Here is a 24,614-nt window from a genome sequence, read left to right on the forward strand (position 1 = left end):
ATATTTCAAGATGCATTCTCTAATAAGGCATTACAAATAGGTCTTGCTTGGGTCCTCCACATTAAATGCCTATCATTGTCAACCCGAGATTTTGGACTTTTTAGATCTAAATTTTCGATCTCAGACCATTAAAATTCAATGGTTGAGATTTAATTTCGACCGAAATTTTGGATCTAATAGTCTGAAATCTCGAGTTGAGAATCATACGCATTTAACACGCATGACCCAAGCAATTTCACTACAAGTAATGATATCCTCTTCAAATAGATTTTTTGGAGGCATCAACTGGTGAATCAGGATCAGTACCCCGTCAGGAGAGCACTTTGTGCTCCCCGACAACTTTACCAACACAAAACATGTGGGGCCCATAGGTTAAAAACAATAAAAAATTTAAAAAAACATCATTCAACCCCTGTGGGCTCCACATGTTTTGTGGTGGTAAAGCGGTCACATGTGCTGTTCCGAATTCTCAATTGGTGGGAATTTTATCCTATCCATTTCCGATCAAGAATGGATAAATGACATCGGTATATAAATCACATCAAAAGATTAAGATTGAATTAAAATAAAATATATTTTATCTTTTAAATCTTACATCAAACCCTCTCTCATGAACATAGTGTCATTCATCCATAAGAAAATGGTCAAAATAAAAGTCTTAAATTAGTGTCTCATACCACCAAATCTAGAGGGCTAAAAATTTTGTTACTTATAAGTTATAACATGAGAGAAAAGAAAATAATTATTATATCTGAGAAATGTTAAAGATTATAGTATTCAGCGCCAACATATCAGCATGACCATGATTAATTTGATAGATAGCTGCAAGCAATCTAATTCAACAAATAATATTGTTCAATTTCAAATTCACTACATGAAGTAAACTTGCTGCTTTTATTACTAAAGCTTCTCCTAGAATGGTTTAATCTACAACAATTCTACAAGAGTAACTTGAAATGAAGTTCCCTTCTTTTTCCTCTTCCAACCAAGAGGAATCATTGCTTTTATTTATTTATTTATTTATTTATTTATATATTTATATATTTCTTAACTAAAGATTTATTCATGGAATGTTGATCAAATGAGGGTGGACAAGTACAAGCCTGAGTCAACCAATACGAGACCGGGTGGACAAGTACAAGCCTGAAAATTGCACCAAACCTTTGGACCGGGTTTATAATCTTCCTCTAGGTTAGACCGTAGTCGGGACCCACCAAAACCTAATTTAATGATCATAAAGGTGCCGCATTTCGGTTATCAGTTCGGTAAGATCTCCCGAACCTTCCGGTAGACGAAACTGACTTGTAGGAGGCAACTATCAGCAAAGCAATGAGGGAATCATGCCGAGATTGATAACTATTTGCAATTCCAAATATCTAGAAGGAAACCCTCGATCGAACGGCCATCGAAAGAGATCGAGACTTAACTCAACGGTCGAGAATTGGAGGTAAGGTCTATATAAACAAATGATCAACTTACTCCAGAGGTATCTAAATCGTTCCTCAATTACGTATTCATTATTATGCTCTGCAACTTGCTAGAGACTTGGTGATTAGTTCAGTAACTGACTTAAGCTTCGAAGGTGGCCTCTCGACCCCCACAGTCGGGCCACATCTAACTCTATTTTGCAAGCCATTGTCAAGGAATCTGGAGGCTTAACATTTTCTGAACGCATCTGAATGCTTCAACACCCAAAAAAAAATGTCAGAAAAAACTGATTACTGGCTTCTTTTCATCAGCCCTAAATTGGATCCCACCAAACAAAAATTTATTAATGCTTTGCCTTGAGGAGAAAAAGGAAAGTAACAATTCAAATCAAACAGTCTTGGAGAAATAACATCCGAGGAAAATATGCTTAGCAGTCTGAAGTTCACAACCACACCTCACACAAAAAATATTTAAAGAAATGAATTTCACTGATAAACAAATTTTCACCAGATGCAATTCCATTTACACAAGTCTTCCGTATAAAGTATAAACATTCTAATTTTAGGTAAAATATAGGCATTCTATATTCTCTTCCAATAAGAATTTATCATCAAATAATCGAAAGAGTGATTATGTGAAAAGAAAGCCGGCTACTGGAAATAAAATTATTCCTATGTTTTAGAATATGATCACTGATCTAATAGAGAAACTCCCCACTCCAACTAGTCAACTTGAGAAAAAAAAACCAACTGAATTTTAATAATCTCCTCCTTATCAATAGGAAGGAAAAATGCATTTAGTAAATCTACTCTTCATGTCAAACTTCTCTATTATATTATACTAACATGTATTTAGTATAGGCTCAATATGGAGAAATGCTTTCATACAAATGTCAGTAACATTTAACCTAATGACATCTAAACCCTCTTGTAATATAATAAGAACAAATTTTTTTTTTTTTTTGAGCCAAGGTTCATCTAGGCCAACTTGTGCACATCTCGACTACATCCTCAGAGGAGATGCCTCGTTGAGAATCGAACCCACAACCTCTTCACTAAAAAGCATGGGTTTAACTGCTAGAACAACTCTGTGTTGGCTACTAACAAGAATTATATTCCCTCATTTTTCCTTTCCATTCTTTGGTAAAATATGAATTTATTTCAACATAAAAACTATTATATTGTTTACAACATCCCAAGTTATCCAATAATACAATTGAAATTTTATCAGGTCAATTTCTAATAAAGAAATAGACCATCTATTTCCTCTAGATGAAGGACATGTGTCTATCAGTCACATCCAAAGGTTCAAGTAAGATTTAGAAGATTAATTTAATATGAATTTTTGAATGTGATTAATGGACACATGTCATTCATCTAGAGAAAAATGGATGATCTATTTCAAAAATGGACCTAATAAAATTCCAAGGTAGACTTGAATGATACACATTAAATGAGTAGCACCTCTTGTTGATGGTTGAGATCAAAATCTAGGTTTAGATTTCGATCTCGACCATTGGCAGCACAATGCTATGCATTAAGCACTAAAATTGAACCCTATAATTCATGGCAAACCGATTTGCAACTCAATCTCCCTCTTGCAATGTATATGCTTGAACTCTTTTTTGCATGAGCAAATTGCACTGGCACTGACACCCCACTTTATGTTTAAAAAATGCATAGGTCCTATTCTGTTAGAATGGTTAGTTATATTGTCACAAAGACTGTTATACTCTTATAATAAAAGACATTCTTCCACCTACGAATCTTACTTGATGAAGACATTGTTTTTGAATTTTTTTGTTTTTTCTCCTCAGATTTTGGTAAGAGCATTTTTGGAATTAAAGAAAAATAAATAGTGGGTTAATTGTTTCACTAACAGACTAATGTGTTTAATAAATTGATATTTTTGTATTTTTTAAACATAAAGTGGGAGTGTCAGAAAAATGTGCACTTTTGTACCAAATGGTTGGCTGAGATTAAAAGCTTAATTTTAAAATTTTAAAATTTTCAATATTCTTGTATTTGCTTTGCTTTTTCAGCCAACCATTTGATACAAAAGTGCATTGCCGTGCAAGGCAGAGAAATGTGCATAACCAATGAACAACGGATAATGTTTCTCCATTTAAGGGTGCATTTGCTCTTTCTGCATTTATGGAAACATGAAGTTTCATTCTTGACAACCAGATTCAGGGGCGGATTGTACGTTCATTTGTCTTTGAAGAAAGTGTGAAAGCATTGACAAGCTCTCTGTTTGACAATGAGTTAATGCCAATTGCCAACACCACATCAACAATAGCAGGATAGCATCACAAAGTTGGAGAAAGGCCATCATCAGTGTTTGGGAGAGGCGAGCGCAGCATTTGTCATGTCTCATACTCTCATGTGCGCGGTGACACAGCCCCGAAATGACGGCGGGCCTGCTCCGCCATCTAAGGCCAAAATATCGTCCTTTCTTTGGACAGCATGGTTAGCTGGACATTTCGTGACAACACAGAATAAAATTGGTCCCCTAATCGACACGCATGCTCTTTTGGGTCGTGTTTCAGTGTTGTACAATTAATACACAACATTGCATTGCATACGGTTGGGATCATTTCGCAAAAATGTGTTTAACAACTTTCGAAAATAGACAATTGAGATCAACTTTGTTGTAGGTGTTGTGTATTAATTTTCACCCACCCTCTACGGACATCTAAGTTTGAAGATGCCATATTCCCATGAATCACATCATCACTTACTTTGATATTGTGGATGAGGGTGTCACGGGTGTGGGGGAGAAATTCTTGGGTTCAATGAGGGAACTGGGTTATTAATAACATTTATGTTTTTTTTATTTTGGTCAACTGCTTCACAACCTTCACTTCTATTCTTCTCTTCCGTTGAATGCTCCAGGTGCAAGTGCCAAAAGGCACCCTTCACCACCCTTTCTAGCCTCCGCTAGCTGCTGATAAAGGTTCTTCTCTCATCGGACTTAAGAAACAAGTATAACGTGAGGTCCGTTCCCATGAGAAAATACGACGAGGTGCAGGTAGTGAGGGAACTAATAGAGGAAGAGAAGGTAAGGTGGTTTAGGTCTACCGTCACAGTGAATCATTCTTGTAAAGCATTCACAAGGGAGAAGGTTAACAGATCCACCGTCGCAAGGGGAAGTTCACCACTGAAGATGTCGTCACGCGCGAAGTTTTGTGAAATTTGGAAGATTTCCAGCCAGTTTGCCTGAAAATCGACAATTTTTTGTGATATATCATCAAAAAGTGGGCTGTTTCGATTTCGATCCACATAAATATCGATGGTTGTCGAATTTCGACGATATGTTTTACCGTGATATAGTACATGAATACAATATTGACTTGAGTTCAATATGAATACTTATTATAATATGGCCTAAAAACCGTGTGCATTAGAGTGAGAGCATATTGATCATTTTACCAGGTTTAATGTTTCGGGCTTTTAACATATGGTTTTAGGCTGCCATGTTGAGGGGTTTTTACAATTTGTTATTCTTCATCTCTCTCGACTGTAGTGTTGCAAGCCTCTGTTGGTCTGCTAAGACATGTAATTTTCTCTTTGTTTATTCTCTTATTAGTGTCTCTAGGTTTATGGTTTGTAATCCTTGTAAAGAGAGCTTCGTATTGTGTGCGAGTTTAAGGTGTACTTATTCTTGTTTGAGTGGATGACTAGAGGTTATACCTCTGCATTGGATTTGGGATCCAAAGACGCAAACAAAGCAAATCATTGGTGTTCATGTTGTGATTTATTCTCTATCATTATTACCGTGAATCTACGTTTGAGATTGGAAACAAGAGTGGGAACTGGGAAGTATCTTCTACAGATACCTAAAACATGGCAGCTAGAGAGCTTGAAAAAGTATAAGGATGTGTTGGTGAATGCTACTAATCACTTCATCTTTCTATTTTTTTTCCTTTTCTTTTTTTTTGGCTCAAATTATTTGAGGAAATTTTTCAAGAATGCCCCCAAGCTAATTTCAAAAGACATAGACATCTTAGAAGGATACTAAAGTAATAATCGTCCCTTCTTCCATTAGAACCATGGGTTTCTTAAAGCATATGGTTAATATACTCATATTTGTATAATTATAATCTCATAATATAAAATAACAAACAAAAGAAGAAGAAAGAATTCATGAAAAAAAGATGGTGAAATCTTTGATTTTATTTTACTAAAGGTAACATTGTAAGTCAGGAGAGATTAAGGGCGATTTACAAATTATGAAATTAGCTAACCATAACTTAACACAATTTACTAATGGAATACATCACTATGCAAATTTAAGAATCATTTTGAGAAGTATTGCTAATTTGACATAGTTTTGGATATCCTTAAAAAGAATTTAATTATTTAAAGACTTTTTTAGATTAATAGATTTTGTAGATAAATGAAGCCTTTTTTATTATTATTATTAATATGAAAAAACCAACTCTTAATATAGTTAAATTGTAGACACACAAAAAAAAATTATAACTATTGTCAACTTGTCAATGATGGAATGTTAAAGCGGTTAAAGGCCCAACTTCCCTAGGAGAGGTCTTGGGTTCGCACCCATTTGGCGGCATTAATATAAAAAGCTCCTAAAAGATGTAATCGGATCATTTTCTAGTCCAGATGCCTCGGGGAAAATAATAATAATAAATAAATAAATCTCTAAAACCATTGATATAGAGTTGGTACAAGCTTGAACCTAAGAAATGAGTCCGGATCATTTTCCTGTCGGGGAAGCATAGATCTCTAAAACCATTGATATAGAGTTGGTACAAGCTTAAACCTAATAAATGGGTCCGGATCATTTTCCTGTCGGGGAAGCATAGACTTCGACAATTTTACAACCACAAATTATGTGGGGCCTACAATTAAAAAATAATAAAATTTAAAAAAAAAAATCTTGAACCTAAGAAAAGAGTCCGGATCATTTTCCTATCCAAGAAGCACAGACTCTGACGATTTTACAACTACAAATTATGTGAGGCCCACAAGTAAAAAATAATAAAATTTTAAAAAAAAATTCTTATCACCTTATCTTGTGGACCCCAGTAGCTTGTGATTGTAAAGCCGTTGGAGATGAGCTGGACTTAGAAAAGAGAGCTTTAACCAACTATTCTAAAATTCAGTAACTATCGCGATTATAAACATCCCATCAGGTAAACCCTGAACCCAAGGAAAGAGAGCTTTAACCAACTATTCTAAAATTCAGTAACTTTTGCAATTATAAACATCCCATCAAGTATAACCCTGAACCCAAGAAAAGAGAGCTTGTAAGTTGTAACCAACCATTTACCAAATAAAAAAGTTGTAAGTTGTAACCAACCATTCTAGAAATCAGTAACTTCGTTTCTATAAACATCCCATCACTCTGTGGTCCTTGAAGCCAGTCTTTTGACATTAACTTGGTTGGTGGTGGACCTTATGTTATCAATTCTCAATAAAGTACTTCAACTATATGTGAATGTTCTTGGAGTGTGGATTTTTTATATATCTGTAAGGGGAGAGGTGGGTGCTCTTCTCATTGTTTTTCTGACTTTTCTTTTCATTTTTTTTCCACCATACATTAAAAGGAGAGTCACAGAAATTTATTGTAGGTCCCACCATTAATTAGTTTTATCATAACTAGAAAGTGAACCCCTCTCCTAAAATGTGAAGAGACGTGAGAGAAGCACAAACCTCTACTTTGACAAGTAGAAGATCTATTCATGGCCCTTTAATATTTTCCAACTTCCATTTCCAATGCTTCTATATTTCATTTCTTTTAATGCTCAACATAGCTTCGGCAATAAATTATGTCTATTATTTTCTAACTTGTTGTATTTTTACAAGACATTGAGGTCGATTTTAAATCAGTGATTGGACTTAAGGGTTCATGTCTAATCAGGTAAACACCTAGCTGGGGTGCTTGACCTCGGATCGAAGTACAAGTTCAAGACATGGTTCAAGTAGACCATGAGAATCAATAAAAAAAAAAACACTTGTCCAAATGCTCGGGAATGTGTCTCATTTTGAGCACCAACCATTACAATTGTTGCCCCCAAGAGAGACCGATCGAGACTGATCACAAGGCTTGAGTTGATAAAGCATTATTTGGGTTTTCTAATCTGACTTGAACATTGGAGGCGACTACCAACCCAACCATATTTGTCGGCCCACTCTGATTGTTTACTCTTGGGAACAAATTTTGCTTGACCAACCAAGACTCGCCACACAACTGTGATCCGATTGATGGTCCCATGATACGAATATTTATCTAGTGCCATTACCTAGTTAGAAATGGACCATCAATTTAATTGTAAATGTATGACATGTGTCCCAACATCACATCAAATAGTTGAAGTATATTTATAAGTCACATCAAATAATTGTGATTAAATTAAAAAAAAATTATATAACTTGTAAATAGACATTAACCTTTTGATGTGATGTTAGGATACAAGTCCATCTATTTTCTTGTCAGAAATGGACAGGATATTAGTCCCCAAGATTCAAGTTCTATAATATTCAAATTTCAAAGTACCCATTCCATCTAGTCCGCGTCACCATTCTGAACAGGATTAGTATTTGGGCTTAAATATTTAAGGCTTCTTCTCGGCCTTGTTAAAGCCCTTTGAAATGATCAGTAGAAGCCCAAGCAGTTGGGCCGGGCTTAAACTGATAATGGATTCCAGATTGAGAGTTCAGAATATAAAGCTGTATTTGGTTGATTTCACATTAGACATGAAAATAGTCATTTTTTCTCTCAAGAGACCTGTTTGATGACTATTTTAGTGTTTCTTGCTCTGGGAAAAACATAAATTTTGCTCCAATGCCATTTGATAAGCATGTTTAGTTTTTCGTTATTTTGAAGACAGGGAATTGAAATTTATGCATATTATTTGTCAAGAGGGTGAAACAATCCCTTTTTTTTTTTTTTTTTTTTTAGATTCTTAAAACAATTGAAATAGACGGAAATATTACTACCTTCCCTCTTAGTTGACCAAATGACATTTGAACCCCCTCTTAGTTGGATAATATCACTTACTTCCTCTTTTACCTATTAAAGTTATCAAATGCTTCCTTTTTGTTAGGTTTTTTTTCATTAAGTTCTAACTCTACCGTTAAATATTTTTACAAAATTTCAAACTACCTTAAATTAAAAAAAAATATTTAAATTTAAATTCCAAATTACCCCTAAGTAATATTATTATTAAAATTTCAAAATATCCTTAATTACTTTAGTAGTTAAAACATTAATTGTTGAAATTCGTAACCTGCTATATGCTTCTCGAGGCCCATGTTAAATTTGGTCATGTAAGGTGTCAAAATAATATGGCTGCTGATTGACTGTTTAAGAAGGGGCTAAATGGAAGAGAGGGTCTGATATTTTTCAATGCTCTCCTGCAGAAATGACAGACATCCTTAGAGAGGATTTTCTAAAGAGTGGTACTTTAGTTTGATTTCGTTTGGTTATGTTTTTTAGGTCATTTGACCCCATTTTGTATCCAACAAAAAATACATTAAATTGCCCTTAATTAATTTTATTCCAAGACTCACAAATATCCCCATGTCTTTTAATCTAGATACATTTCTTTTATTATGAAAGAAAAAGAAAAAGGAAAATGAAACATAAGAAAGACGTTTAAAACTAATTGAGGGTAATTTAAGATTTTAACTACTAAAATAATTGAGCGTATTTTTATGTTTTAATAATAATATTAACTGAGAGTATTTAAGATTTTAACTAGTGTAGTAATTAAAAGTAATTTACAATTAAATTAAAATTATTCTCAATGAGGATAATTTGTGGTTTTTAAACAAATGGTTAAAGGGTAAAAGTAAAATTTAACGAAAAAAAAAAATTAACAAAATGAGGTGTTTGATAACTTTGCCATTTAAGAGGAGCGGTAAATGATATTATCTAACTAAAAGGAGTCGACGTGTGATTTGGTCAAAAATTAAAGGCACGTGAACTTTTTAAGTAATACAAGTTCTAATAAGATGATTTTTTATTGTGGAAGCCATTGGTCGTGGACATCATGATGCGATCTAAATCTTTCGCTGTTCACCCTTGCATGTCCTTTTTTGTGTGTGGGGGTCAAAATGGCCTTGTTCCTCTTGGTTTCTTTCTTTTTTCTTGCGTGTTGTTTCCCCTCTGCTCCCGTTTGGTGTCTCTGTGTGGTCCTCCCACTGTTTATGTTTGTTACTTGGTGGCTACTCATCTCGGCTCCTGGGTCTTTTTGTGTTGCTCCCCTTTTCTTCTTGCGCGCCATGACCATTTATTTTTTGTCGCGTATATTCAAAGCGGATCCGGAATTCGATTCTTCGATTACATGGTTTTAAGCCAAGTGATAGATCTAGTGGCGAGAGGTTGACGGCGGCGGCTTCTCATTTCAACAACCGGATTTGATGGGTAAACTATTTCGGTTCGGTTTTTGTTGCTTTCTCGTCGTCTTTGGATAGAGAGGAATAATCGCATTTTTCGGGGAAGTCGAGACTCACCGTGTTTTAAACCGTATCATTTATGATACGAGGTTGAGATTCCTTGGGACAGAGATTCCGCATAGATAATGATCGCAATCGGTCTTTGTTTCATCGTTGGAAGATCAAGGTGCAATATAGGATTTCAAGACCACATGCTCTAACTTGGAATAAACCACATGCGAATGGGTTTCTCTCAATTGTGACGGCTCGCATGGGGAATCAAGGAGGATATGGGATTCTTGCGAGAAATGAGATGGGTGCGTTCGCTTCTGCTGGTAGATGTCCGGAAACAAATGTTATTTGCATGGAGCTCACGACCATTCGTCGAGGACTAGTACTAGCTTTGGACATTCTATCCGAGGTCCGTTCCCGATTCATCGAGTGCTATTGCGATAATTTTAGGTCGGTTTACCATACCATGGTAGCCGAGGATATCCGTGATATCCGAGACTCATTGAGATGGTTTGCCAATTGGGCTTCATCTGTTGTCCGTGGCTTAATCTTGGAGCTGATTTTTGGTTGGGCTTTACCCATCGTCATGAAATTTCTTTCTCTCCTCATTCTTTACCTGAAGCGTTGTCTCGTATTATAAAAGATGACGCTGAAGGGAAGACTTATTTCGGATTGTAACTTTTTCTTTTCTTTCTAATACACAGCTACCTTTTTCCAAAAAGAAAAAGATGATTTTTTTTTTTTATCTCAAACTTAATTTTTCGATATTTAAGATTTGAGCTGTGAAATCAATTGCTTTCAAGTTCTATCAACCGCCTTTAAAATGTGAGTTGCTCAAAATGAGCATTATATAATGTTTTTGTTTTTTTGTTTTTTTGTTTTTTTTTGGTAGATTATATAATGTGTTTAAAACACTGTTTTTTGGACGGAAGTTCTTGTTATTATTTTCTTCTGGCGTGTCAGATTTGGAGTTTGGAGTTTGGACTTTGGACACAAATTATTGTAAGGTCTTTTCATTTTCAAGGCATTTTTATAATAGGAAAAATATTCAATATATATATCCTCAATTACAAGGCCTTTTGTTGTTTTTTTGTCAATTACAAATGGAAGGCCTATACGCCCAAGGAATTGGGGTTTTGGGTTGGGGGAAGGTTTTTAAATTATGGAGATTCAAATATGAGGCCTTTTTAATTTTAGGGTAATTTTCATATGGACCCCTGAGATTTGGTTAATGTCATTTTTAGTTCAAAAAAATTACTAAAAAATTGAGACTTTGCATATGCCTCTCCTGTACTATAAAAAAAATAATTTAAAGACAAATTATCATTTCTATGATCAATTTGTTTTTATTCTTTTTTTTTTTTTTGACAAATTTCGTTTGAACCCCTTGAGGTTTGGTTTATGTCATTTTTAATCCAAAAAAGCTGAGACTTTGCATTTGCCTCCCCTGTATTATAGAAATGTATTATAGAAAGATCAATTGAAAGACAAATTATCACTTTTATAAACAGTTTCCCTTATTATTTTTTTAATTTAAATTTTTTACATATACATCCTACCTACCATGAAACTCGTGACTCCCTTTTAGTCCAAAAATAGGGTTTAAGCTAAGGGTACTTGAGTGATTTTAATACATAAATGTATTTTAGCCATATTTTAAAATTTATTTAAATTTTAAGCATTTTCTATAATTTTTGGACTAAAAGGGGGAGTCATGAGTTTCATGGTAGGTAAGATGTATATGCAAAAAATTAAATTAAAAAAAAAAAAAAAAAAAAATAAGGGCAAATTGGTCATAAAAGTGATAATTTGTCTTTAAATTGACATTTTCTATGGTACAAGAGAGGCAAATGCAAAGTTTCGGCTTTTTTGGACTAAAAATTACATAAACCAAACCTCAGGAGGTCCAAATGAAATTTCTCAAAAAAAAAAAAAAAAAGAATAAGGACAAAATTGGTCATAAAAGTGATAATTTGTTCTTAAATTGACATATTCTATAGTATAGGGGAGACAAATGCAAAGTTTCAGTATTTTTAGACTAAAAATAACATAAACCAAACCTCAGGGGGTCGAAATGAAATTTCTCCAAAAAAAAAAAGGTAAATTGGTCATAGAAAAGATAATTTGTCCTTAAATTGACTTTTTCTATAGCACAGGGGAGGAATATGCAAAGTCTCAATTTTTTTGGACCTAAAAATGACAGAGACCAAACCTCAGGAGATCCATATGAAAATTATCCTTAATTTTATTGTCTTTACATAAGAGATTGTCACCATTGTATCAGAAGCATATTCACATAGAAAAACATCATTTACTGTGCACAGCAGTGTACATATATATGATTTTTAAAATTTAAAATGAAAATTTTAATCTCAACCAATCATTTAGTACAAAAATGCACTATTGTGCACAACAGAGAGATGTGCACAGCAGAGAATTTTTTTCCCATTCACATACATGGCTCCTCTTAAAGTGCCAAGTGGTCATGCTTTAAACTAAATATATATATATATATATATATATATATATATATATATATATATATCTACATCTCTAAGCGGATAGCTACCTAGCTTTGCAAATATTTTATGTCGATACTGCGTGATTTTTTTCTTTTCTTACCAACTTTATGTTATTATTATGTCAACTTCCACTTTGAATTCTATCTAGATTCTAAAAGATAATTAGGAGCATACTTTTTCTACGAATGAAAGATACATTTTTAGTTCCTTATGTTTCACGTTTTTATTAAAATAAAAGAGAAACATTTTTATGGGATTGGGAGAGGTATTATATTTTTATATTCAATGATGAAAGGGTAAATGATTGTTAATCAAGATGTCAGGGAAGCATTGTTTGGGACCCCATAGCTGGTTTTGTTATTGCATGATTAGTTGCTTGCTTTCGTTATTCAGCTTTATCCTTATTACTAGTTAATTTTCCTAATCTCGCTCACATTGTTATTTACTCTGATAGTTTAGCTGCTACTAATGTCCTTAATGGGTGCCCCAACATCTAGATTGGGCAAGTGAAAGTATTGTGAGAGATTTAATAGGTTTAAAAACATGTTTCCAAGTAATTTTTTTGTTATGCGAATAAGTTCATCAAGTTCAGTCACGTTTGGTGGTAGTTTCCACCACTATTTTTTGTCCAAACAGGTTTTAATGCCTTTAGACTTCATTTAGAGAGCCTAATAAAATTTCTCTTTCGATAAAAAAACGAATCCTGTCAATGCAGGGTTGGTAGAGTGGTAAGATCCATACTTCTCAGTGGAGAGGTCATGGGTTCGACCCTTGTAGACGACAAGCATCTCCCCTGAAGATGTAATCAAGGTACGCGCAAGCTGGCTAGATGAGCAGATACCAAAAAAAAAAAAAAAAAAAAAATCCCCATGAAAAGTATAAATTACCATTTACTTGATATTTTCTAAGGCACTATCATGAACCTTCAATATCATGCACTATCATAAAGCTTCAACGTGTAAAATGATCATCCTATTCCATACACTTTGCTGATTTTGGTTAGAGAGTGACTCCCTATCATGGACAAGTGTAGAGTTTGCCACTTGTGCAACAGTTGCCAATCTTTGCCACGATTCAACAAGTGGTTCAATATCAAGGATGTAGCCAAACCATAAGGATGTATCCAAACCATTACCTACCATTCATAGGACCATTTTCTCCAGAGTTGGAAGGATACTGCAAATGCTATTCCATGTCCAAGATCCTTTTCTATGTTTGACTTAAGGGGCAAAAGGTGTAGATGAGGGGAAGTTTTTTGCTTTCAATATCTGATCCCAAAGGCCATCTGGATTGTTTAGTAAATGCCATCCAAATTGATGTCTTCTATTTTTTAGAGGGTGAGTTGTTTATTTTTGGTTGGATTTCCAAGCTATAATTTTTAGCAAAGGGAGTCAATCTTCTTACATACTCTAGATGAGAATTTGAAGCACTGCATTTGATATAAGGATTGGGGTTGGAGCAGTAATTGCATCAATTCATATCTTCTTGCAAAGGAGAGGTTCGATGCTTTCCATGAGGCCATCTTATTTGCAATGTCTTTATTTTAGCTCTCCCATGAAACAAATTTGTACCTAGGTACACTGCATCTTATTCATTTACAAGACGCATGGTTGGAAAAACCATGTTCTAGTCTTGCTGTCTCACATTTCTAATAAAGAAATCTCCACTTTTTTTTTAAAGTTGATTTCTAGTCCTGTGATGTTAGAAAATAGCTCTATGACTGCTTTCGAAGCTAATACATCATTTTTTTCCGCTTGACAAAAGAGAAAGATATTGTCGGGAAAAAAAAGGTGAGATATCTTTTGTGCTCTTCTCGCTACCTTGATTCCTTGAAACATATTAAAAGATTTGTACTCATTCAGGTAGAGAAGGATATCGAACCAAGTTGGTTGGTGCCATAGGGGAAATATTTGGACTATATGTAGAATGTCACTGTATGACCTTGTATTGGATTAGAAACCTTGACATGCGCTAGTATTCAAGCTAATGGTTGTGGTGAAAGAGTGTGGACTTAAACCCCAACCATGGTTGATTGACAAGGACTGAACCCCTTGCCCGAGATCCCAACAGAGGTAATCAGTCCGTGAGGGATCAGAGTGACTAGATCTACCTAGAAGAGGGGGCTGGTGTTATATCTTAAAGAATGTTTGCCATATTAGAGACTTGCATAGTTAGATTTATAGTTGCATTTATATACATGTATATTATTCTTTATATATGTTGTTTACCATGATACGATGTCGATATGTATGTGAGATGTGTTTCCTTACTGAGTTTGTCATAACTCATCCCTTTTTGTGTGTTGAATTTATATTATACATATGGGTATGTTAGATAAGGAGGATTTTCGTGTGACTGGAATGACCCTAGTGAAGAAGCTATAGAGGCGCCAATGGGAAGTGGATATGTATGTCATGAAGCCACATACGGATGCTTGAAGTGCCTTATAGCACCCATTGATGGTAGGAGGAGGCAGGTAGTGTGTCACTTTGAGAAGTCGATGGAAGAAGGCTGGATGACTCCCTTCATTGAAAAACTAAAAGAAAATACCATCGTCGATGAGAGATCTTAGTTTACTTCCGCTGAAACTCTATCATTTTTGGAACATAATTATGTTATTCTTTTTTCTTGCTTCTTTCATTAAGTATTTGGACTCGTGTATTATCCCATTATTTAATTATTTAGATTATTCTTGCTCTGTATATTAATTATCATTGATGGGTAAATCATAGATCTCGTGACTGTGGAATGCACCCACGGGTTGTCGGGCGAGATCGATACCGGTGTGTGGAGTGTGACAAGAACCACTTGCAGTAGGGGAGCCTAGCACATTAGTGTGACGAGTGGGTGGGTTTGAAGGCAAAAGACAACCATTTTGACAGTTCATTATTTGAGAGGCTAGTTGAGAGTATCTGAGAAAAGCCAAAAATGTTTGGATGGGGACCAGAGATGGGGATAGAACTCATAAGAGAGACAATAGAGGAAAGTAGAGAATTTTTGGAATTACAGTGAGTTCAAAGGAGTTCGATTAAGAGAGAACCAAGGTAAGTGGTAGGGGGGTAGGTTTTGAAAAGCTTTACTTAAATGGTTAAAAACATTTGATGTGAAATGGTTGTTGGTAGTTCTAGTAGATGAGATGTCCACACATACCACTACATCTCCATGCACGAGTCACCAACAACAACTTACTACCATGCACCCCTTAGGCGAGCAGCAATGGCTTACCCCAGCTCCATGACCCCCAGGTGGGTCCCTTAACTTGCAAGAGAAAACTGAAGACAAAGAAAAATGCAGAAGTTTGACGGGAAGGGGAATAGGGAGGGAGAGGTGGAGGGGTGAAGGGGAGGGATCATCTTAGAAATCCACTCTTCTACCCAGGAAGTCACACAAGTTCGGTTTTGGGGTTCATCTCTACTTACCAAGTTGAGGCATGAGTTTCAGCCCCCCCCCCCTCCAACCCAAAAAGAAAAAAGAAAAGTTGAAGTAGGCGGGGAGGTGAAGAGAAGTCAAAGCCTCATACTTCTTTATCATACATTAGGAGGAGGGCCATGAATCCATATCAGCTCCCTACTAGGGTAGAATGATATGCTCCATAATGCTTTTGAACCACAAAACAGGGCATGAGACCCATTAAAATTCCCATATATTTTTTTTTTATATTTACGAGTGGGCCCACCCTCTATTATGTGGTTCAAAAGCATCAAAGAACACATTGTTGTCTCCTGACGGAGAGGTGATCAAGACTCGGGGCCCATTGTGGAGCCTACCTCTTTTTTTTTTCTTTATCAGAATTCAGATGTAGGTCCCTCTCCTATGTAATAAAAGATGTGAGGGAAATATAGACCTTGACTCGTCAGAGTAGAGGATCTAGACTTTTGAACCCATACAATCAGATTTGGTCAAGCATTGGAATTTGGAAGTATGTTGCACTCCTGAGAATTACTGGGTTCTTGTCGCGTGCGAATCTATTAAACATCGACTGGTGGTTCTATGATTGCCAAAAAGAAAATCTGGGGATTCTTCCAATGCAAGGTTGTTTTAGTTGGTAAGATCAACACCTCTTAGTGAAGAAGCTATAGATTCAATTCTTACTGATGGCATATGTAATATTTCCATCTCCTATATATAAATGAGTCTAGATCCACTTAGCTTTCCCTCTCATAGTGGTGGCCTATGTCAGGTGGCCTGTGAGAAAAGAAAGTTGGGTGCACCGTGCATTCGGGTGGAGAAAATCCTAATCCTATACAACAACTCCCTTGTATTCCCCCCCCCCCCCCCCAATAAAGAAAATAAATTTAAATTGGAGGTTCTATTGGGATAGAAAAAGCACTACCACATAAAGAAGATTACGGGTGCAAACACTACAATAGAAAGAAGATTACGAACGCAAACACTACTACAAAAAGAAGATTATACCCCCGGCCCTCCAAAAAAAAAAAAGATAATTTAAATTAGGGGTTCTACTGGGATAAAAAAAACAATACTACAGAAAGAAGATTACGAGCACAAATATTACCACAGAAAGAAGATTATATCCCCTAAAAAAAGATAAATTTAAATTGGGAGTTCTCCCCGAATAGAAAAAAAATACTACCACAAAAAGAAGATTACGAACACAGACACTGCCACATAAAGAAGATTATACCCCAAAAGAAAAAAAGAAAATCTTAAATTAGAGAGTCTACCGGGATAGAAAAAAACACCACCACACAAAAAAAAATTACGAATGCCGGTAATCCGTATAATGCAAACGCGTTTCCAGGCGCTTTCGCGCTCTCTCTCTCTTATGGTCTTATCCGAAATTCCGGAAAACTTTTATTTTTTATTTCTAGTCAAATTGACGGAGAACTCATTATTGAACATTTGAGTCACACCAAAAAAAAAAAATTATTGAACATTTGAGACGTTATCCATGAGTGGCAATTGACGTTAATAAATTAAACGTAAGGGGTAAATAATTAACTCTAAAGGACCACGTGAGATTGGGTGACGTACAGCTCACAGGCTTCGGAACGCTTCACATGCATATATGGTGTCTAAAATGCAAATAATTGAAGAGTGAGGAGGTCACACCGTCACAGTCACACTGGATCAATACACTCTGACAGAGTAGAGGCTACGCTCACGGCTCACCACGCGTAACCGCCTTTCCCTCTCTCTTCTTTATATTAGCCACCCCTTCTTTCCTCACTGTCTCCCGTTCTTCCTCAGAATAGCGTTACTTTTCCCTTTCTCTCTTTTCCTTGTTTTCCTCTTCTGCTTTCGCGAATCTGTGTTTTTCATTTTCTCCAGAAAAAAAAAGTAGAAAAGCGTAAGCGTTACAGAGAAATCTTAGAATGGCTGCAATGGCGAGAGTAGACCTTGACGGAAATCCAATTAAGCCGATAACTATGTGTATGATTGGCGCCGGAGGTTTCATCGGTTCTCACCTGTGTGAGAAATTAATGACAGAGACTCCTCACAAGGTCCTAGCGGTTGATGTTTACGACGACAAAATTAAGCATCTGTTAGAGCCAGCAACTTCAACTTGGGCAGATCGGATCCAGTTCCATCGCATCAACATCAAACATGATTCTAGGCTTGAAGGACTCATTAGGATGGCAGATCTGGTTTGTTAGTTCACCTCTTCTTTTTGTTCTTTCTCTTGCACAGTCTTCATTTCTTCCCCATTTTACTTGTTGAAATCTGTTTGATTGTGGAACAGATCTTCTCTGCCTATACTTGTTCTGAATTTCTTGTGGTTAATGTGATGTATTGCTCTGTAGACAATTAATCTAGCGGCGATTTGTACACCGGCAGATTATAATACTCGTCCTCTTGACACAATCTACAGTAATTTCGTCGATGCGCTACCTGTTGTAAGTGTTTCGATTTCGTACTGTGATTTGTGTGTGTTTCTTTTTCTGCCTTTTATTGACTCGAGCAACTGAGTGATGTTGATGAATTTGAATTGATTGTTCAGGTGAAGTATTGTTCTGAAAACAACAAACGCCTCATCCACTTTTCTACCTGTGAAGTGTACGGTAAAACGATTGGAAGCTTCCTTCCTAAGGATCACCCTTTGCGTAACGTAATCTTCTTTTGCTTTTGTCATCTTCTCTTCTTTTCAGTATTTGATTTCTAGAATGAGATGGATGATCTTGTGATATCTTAGAAGTTCTTCGTACTTAGTTTAGGTTATGATGTGGGAGTTCAGACTTCAAGTTGGTTTGAGGGGATTTGTTTTTTGTTCCACCATTTTTTTAAATAAATTTAATTATCAGCCATAACATTGCAAAATGTGGCGCTTGCCATCATTTGCCTTGGCCGCTTTGTTTTTCTTCTCCCCAATTCGTAATCGGTAATCAATTCTACTTTAGTTTTGTGGTGAAGTCGATAATGTGTGGTCCATGTTGCAAGTCTAGATCTAATAAAATGCTGTGACTTTTGCAACTTCAGCCCTCTCATATCATATCTTCCTTGTTTAATGCGGAAAGATCTATACTCCTACGGTTGACTTTGTGATGTATCCGCAAGGTGTTGGTTGATGTTGATTGTACGGTGGAAGTACTTTTGTATCACAAGCAATGAAGAATGGTCAGTTAGATAAGACATAATTTTGTCAGGAAGCTGTATTTGGACTTCAGTCTAGTTCTTGACATGGACTGAATATATTGCTTGTATGAGAGAATAACACAAATATTGTATTTAGGGAGATTAAAAGAATAATAATCATGCATTAGAAGGAATTCATTGGTAATTGCTCGCACCATTAAACAAGTTGATCTATAGTTTAATTTTTAAAGCTTCATGCTTTGTGGTTGAAACTTGGAGCTTTAGCCTAATGATTATCATGAGATGGTTTATGTTTGAACTTCTCATTGTGTTACTAGTAGTGGAGGGTAGAGACTTGTTAATCTTTGATTGGAAGGAAAGGTTACACTTGGAGACCCAATTCTCCTTGATAGTTTTTGAGGTGTAATGCTTGTTACTAGAAAGACACATCTTGTAGCTTCCATTGCCGTATTGCATGTTGGGTCATGTATGAATTTAACCCAAAATATATATGTTCTTGGTAGATTTATTCCCAAATCATATGAATCCTGTACTAATTGCCAAGTTGAGTTTTGTAATGCTTTTAACATGAAACCACCATTCAAGCATGCTTTTTCTATGTACCAGTCTTGATTACAGCTGTAAAACTGTCATCACATTCCCTGCTCTTTGTTCATGTTGTGGACAACATCTTTTCTGATCTTGATTCATGATATGGAAAGCATCCTTTAGCTTTAGAAAGTGGTTTTATTTTCCTAGTAAAAAACTTAACCACTGAATTGTGGAGTTTCTTATTGCTAGGTTGCTATTGATACACATGTGGAACTTGTGTAGAGCCCAGTGTTTTAATGTCACGCTATGAATAAGAATAAATTTAGTAGTTCTGTGCTGTAGGCATTAGTGCGTAGGTTGTCTTCTAAGCATTCATCTGCAATGCTTCTGACGATAAATCATTATTGATTTGGGTTTTATGTTATTGACATTGATTATAACTGTAGAGTGCCTCCATTTTGCCTGTCTTGAATTATGAGGTAGAAAGCATCTTTACCTTTAGAAAGAGGTCTATTCCCTGATGATGAAAAATGCTTGCAATAATAAGCGTAAGATCATTGATGAGTTTTGGCACATTAATCTTGAGGCATTGTGCCTCATGTTTGCCCTCTCCTCTTCCATTGTGGTAGGCTTTGTTGCTTAAGATTGAGCTTCTAATCTTTCTTTGTCACCATATTAGGTGCCTCTCCTCTTCCATTGTGGTAGGCTTTGTTGCTTAAGATTAAGCTTCTAAGCTTTCTTTGTCACCATATAGGTGTACACAAGTGTCAAGAGTATGTCCTAGAGTCCCAAGAGTTTCAGTTTTTGAGGTTGCATGACTTAGAGTTGGACAATTTCAAGTTTTGAATTGCATTATATTGAGATAATGCAACAAGTTCTATTGAGTCTGTCTGATTCCATATTGATATTTTATTGTTCTCCCCACCACAAGCCATGTCTCATTGATCGTGGTTCTTGTTTTATATAATTTCCAACGATAATGACAAATCTTTTTAGATGCTCTGTTGTTGGGGTTGTTGGACTTCAGTTTTTCCTTTTAGAGGTCTTATTCTTGTTGGCTTTTCTTTTGTTTTCTGTTGTACTCAATGGATAGAAGGTAAGAGTAGTAGGTCCATTCATCTGTATGTAGTCTATCATACATTACTGGTATCAATTGTGTCTCATCTGAATGGGCTATTTAGCAGTGCAAACGGGTCTTTGATCATGCCCAGTAGAACGGTTTAATTGCTTCCCCCCCCCCCGGGGGGGGGGATTGGGAGAGTGAGGGATGCGGAAGGGGGTTTTGTTATAATGTTAAAAAGATGGCTCTCTGCGACACCATATTATAGAAAGAAAATAAAAAGTTGGGGAGGGGTGTTGCACTCTGCTGTTGAACACAAGTAGTCATTAATTAGTTATAGTAGCTGCAAGATTCAGTACACACTGTAAGGTTACCAAGAATTGAAAAAAAAAACATGTGCTGTATGCTTTCAGTGTGTGTGGGGTTGCACTCTACCCTTGAACACAAAGATTAATTTGTCATTAACCAGTTATAATAGCTATAACATTCAGAATATACTATAATGCTTATCCAAAAATAAGAAAACGATGTACTTGTGTGGTTAGTTGGTACACCCCTTATTATCCCCTCCATTTCCTGCAAATCACCGTCTGTTTTCTTTAGTTTGTTTGATGTATAGGGATTGATATTTTGAATGTTAGGTTGTCATAGTTGAATGACATTTATAGCTGGATCGTTGGAAAGTCTGGCATGAATCACAATCTTGAGCGTGTAGTACATGTACTTGCTAATTTTGAACTTCGACTTTCTATTTTGGGCCGGTCGTTGTATAGTGTGTTGTTCTTATATTAAATGATATCCCTCACCCTCTCTCCCCAATTAGTATGGCTATCTGCTTGGACATTTTGCCTGGCTGTTGAATTTTTGTTTGACATGAATTATCCATTTGGTGATGATGTGCATTGGTTTATTGGTGTTTTATGATGAAACAGGACCCTGCATTTTATGTCCTCAAAGAAGATGAATCTCCCTGCATTTTTGGCTCTATTGAGAAGCAAAGGTGGTCTTATGCCTGTGCAAAACAACTGATTGAGAGGCTTATATATGGTGGGCTTCTATATCTTGTTCCCAGATGGAATTTCATGTATTATACCATCATCTGTGTTCCTAACTTTTGCACTGATTACAGCTGAGGGTGCGGAAAATGATCTCGAGTTTACTATTGTGAGACCCTTTAACTGGATTGGTCCAAGGATGGACTTCATTCCTGGCATTGATGGTCCTAGTGAGGGTGTTCCAAGAGTTTTAGCATGCTTCAGCAATGTAAGTCCTGTTTCAGTCATTACCATCATGGTCTATAGTTGGTTGTGTTGTAACTGGTTAGCCCGTCTGACCAACTGTTTTTACCTGCAGAATCTCCTACGTGGTGAACCACTCAAGCTTGTTGATGGTGGACAGTCACAGAGAACCTTTGTTTATATCAAGGATGCAATCGAAGCAGTTCTGTTGATGATTGTATGCTATCATTTCCTATTCACTCCCTCGTCATACTATTTTTGCACTCTCAAGTGCGGTGGCTGACCCTTTTTATGTGGAATTTCTTAAGGAAAACCCAGCAAGGGCGAATGGTCATATTTTCAATGTTGGAAACCCTAACAATGAAGTTACAGTGAAACAACTTGCAGAGATGATGACAGAGGTACAGGGTCAATAAATTCCGTCTGCTTTCTTAATCTTTTTGCAACTTTGAATTGGGTAGATGTAGCCAGTCCCTGGTTGTTACAACACTGCTCCCTCCCTTTGCAGTGTTCTATTTATTCACCATAATTTGTATTTATCTAGGTATATGCTAAGGTAAGCGGAGAAGCTGCTTTGGAAAACCCAACTATCGATGTAAGCTCCAAAGAGTTCTATGGTGAAGGATACGATGACAGTGACAAACGGATCCCAGACATGACAATAATCAATAAGCAACTAGGTACTTCTCTTTCCTCGTCCTTATTATCAGTTGGTATGTAGAGTAAGCCTTTGGTATGTATTTATGTTTCAGGATAATTGTCACCAAAATGTTATCTGCTCTGCACAGGTTGGAACCCGAAGACCTCGCTGTGGGATTTGCTGGAATCAACCCTTACCTACCAGCACAGGACATATGCTGAGGCTATGAAGCGAGCCATTGCAAAGCCTGTTGCATCCAGCTAGACATGTTCTATTCATTTGGGGGTGAGATACTACTTACTACTACTCAATAGGATGTTCAATTCTTTTGGATGCAAAACGTACGCATATTTAAGTGGTTCGTATATAGTATGAATTCTTTTGTTGGGAGTATAGGGAAGGAGTTTTGAGTATAGATGAGAAGAAGTTGTATTTCTACATAATCGATAAATCGGTAGTGGCCAGGGTAGCTGATGAAACCCATATTGCTCTATTGCTGCTTAAGCGCAGGCATGAATTCTCTATTTTGCAAAGCATGGTTTTTTCAAAGGTTTGCTTTGGTCTCTCCGCTCCGTGTATCTTAACTCTTGAGGCAGGTGTACTTTATTGTCTTATGGATGTGTTTCCCAATACCGTGCAGGACAAGCCTGTTCCAGTTCCATACCTGCTTTAATGGGAAGAAAAAAAGGAAATTACAATCGTGGTTAAATTGATGTACGTTATTTATTTATATCTCTCGTCAGTGTCTAAGAGTTTATTTCCTCCAGCAAATCCATTTTGTCAGAATGGGGAACGTTTGTTTTTCAAGACTCCTTTGATCTGGGCTGGGAGTTTTTCATATATTTTATCCGTTCTAATGGTGGTGTATTTGAACTTTCCTCGTTTTCCGAATTTTAATACGCTTTTTACCGCTCATTAAGTATATACTTCATATATAAATTAAGAAAATATAGACCTACATAAGAAAGGAAAAATACAAAAGATAGATGCATGAAAATACAAGGTTCGGTCCGAACCAAGGAGTGGAAAATTGGTCAAATTGTTGTACATCTAATAGACAGGGTTATCCAGACTTGGGAATGGATTGAGCCTAATAAATCCTTAGAATGAGAGTTGTAACAATTACCACACTGGATATGATATACGTATCATTTATTATTAATGCCCTCAGAGGGGTAGGCATGTCACAAAAGTGGAGACAAAACACATCCCAATAGCAGAAATTTGATTGTTGCTTGTAGCGCCGGTATCGCACAGAAGGTTCTGAACTGACATCCGTTTGTAGATGTGGAGACTAGCAATAATAGGGGACTACCTGCAGAGCTTGTTGCAGTAGAACTTGCACTTCCAGATCTGAAGTTTTTTTGCGGAACGTACCAAGGCTTCTTTTAACTCGATTTTTTTTCTTTCTTCTCACTGAAAATTTTTAAAAATAGAGAGAAGGATGGAGAAGAGAGACATGGAAAAGACTAGAAAAAAATGACAGAGAACTTGGAGAGAGGAGAGGAAGAAGAAGAGGTCGGTGGGAATTAGCGGTTGTGGGAGCCTTCGTTTTAGGTATTTTTTCCTCCGCTGGTTTAATATGATAAAGTTGCTTTCCTTTTCTTTTACAATGAAAAAGGTATGTAGGTTTGACCAAAAAAAAAAGAAAAAGGCATGTAGGTGTTATCAGACGTTTATAATTTGAGTTCATTAATAGTTAGAATGGTTAAATCATCTATCAAGAGTATACTTAGTTTACTGTTTCCTGATGACAATGCTAGGAAACAATTTCGAGAAATAATATTGTTATAAAAAAATTATCTAACGCATTTCATTTTATTTAAAAGAAAAATTATAGTTTTTAACATTATAGTTGGTAAAATCAATGCCTTAAAGGCCTGTTTGGTTACTATTTAGAGATTTCAAATCTATAGACTTCAAATCTCTAAAAAGTCATGGTTTATAAAATTAAATATTTGGTTAGCTTGAATCTTTGGAATAAAATTTGTAGATTTATCCTGAAAAAATATTTATTGAGTTATGGTTCAAATGTTTAACACTTTGAGGTTGATTTCATCTCATACCCATAAATCTACAGATTTACATTTTTAGTGTAAAAAAGTGAATATTTAGATTTCATGAATCCAGAGATTCACACAACCAAACGGGTAAATTCTCTCATTTGTGAATTCAGAGATTTCAAATATTTGGATTCGGATAACCAAACAGGCCCTAAGAAAC

General features: G+C 36.0%; 1 protein-coding gene across 3 annotated transcripts; it reads left to right on the forward strand.

Annotated features, from left to right (window-relative positions):
- Positions 1 to 17,543: 17,543 nt before the first annotated feature.
- LOC149008163 (UDP-D-apiose/UDP-D-xylose synthase 2) lies at positions 17,544 to 23,121 on the forward strand. 3 transcript variants are annotated; one of them, XR_016175039.1, is made up of 10 exons: positions 17,544 to 17,976; positions 18,133 to 18,225; positions 18,330 to 18,437; positions 21,446 to 21,560; positions 21,643 to 21,776; positions 21,867 to 21,968; positions 22,060 to 22,152; positions 22,296 to 22,431; positions 22,540 to 22,941; positions 23,032 to 23,121. XR_016175039.1 is itself a non-coding variant. In XM_089165470.1 (10 exons), the coding sequence occupies exons 1-9, from the start codon at positions 17,704 to 17,706 to the stop codon at positions 22,653 to 22,655; spliced, it is 1,170 nt and encodes a 389-aa protein (XP_089021596.1). In that variant the 5' UTR covers positions 17,544 to 17,703; the 3' UTR covers positions 22,656 to 22,676; positions 23,032 to 23,121. The 3 variants fall into 3 exon arrangements, 2 of the variants coding, with proteins under 2 accessions (XP_089021596.1, XP_089021594.1); XM_089165470.1 differs by having other exon boundaries at positions 22,540 to 22,676; XM_089165468.1 differs by having other exon boundaries at positions 22,540 to 23,121.
- The last annotated feature ends 1,493 nt before the right edge of the window (positions 23,122 to 24,614 follow it).

This window comes from Hakea prostrata, chromosome 8 (genome assembly GCF_041222555.1).
Source record: "Hakea prostrata isolate BN-2017 chromosome 8, UWA_Hpros_2, whole genome shotgun sequence".
NCBI lineage: Eukaryota > Viridiplantae > Streptophyta > Magnoliopsida > Proteales > Proteaceae > Hakea > Hakea prostrata.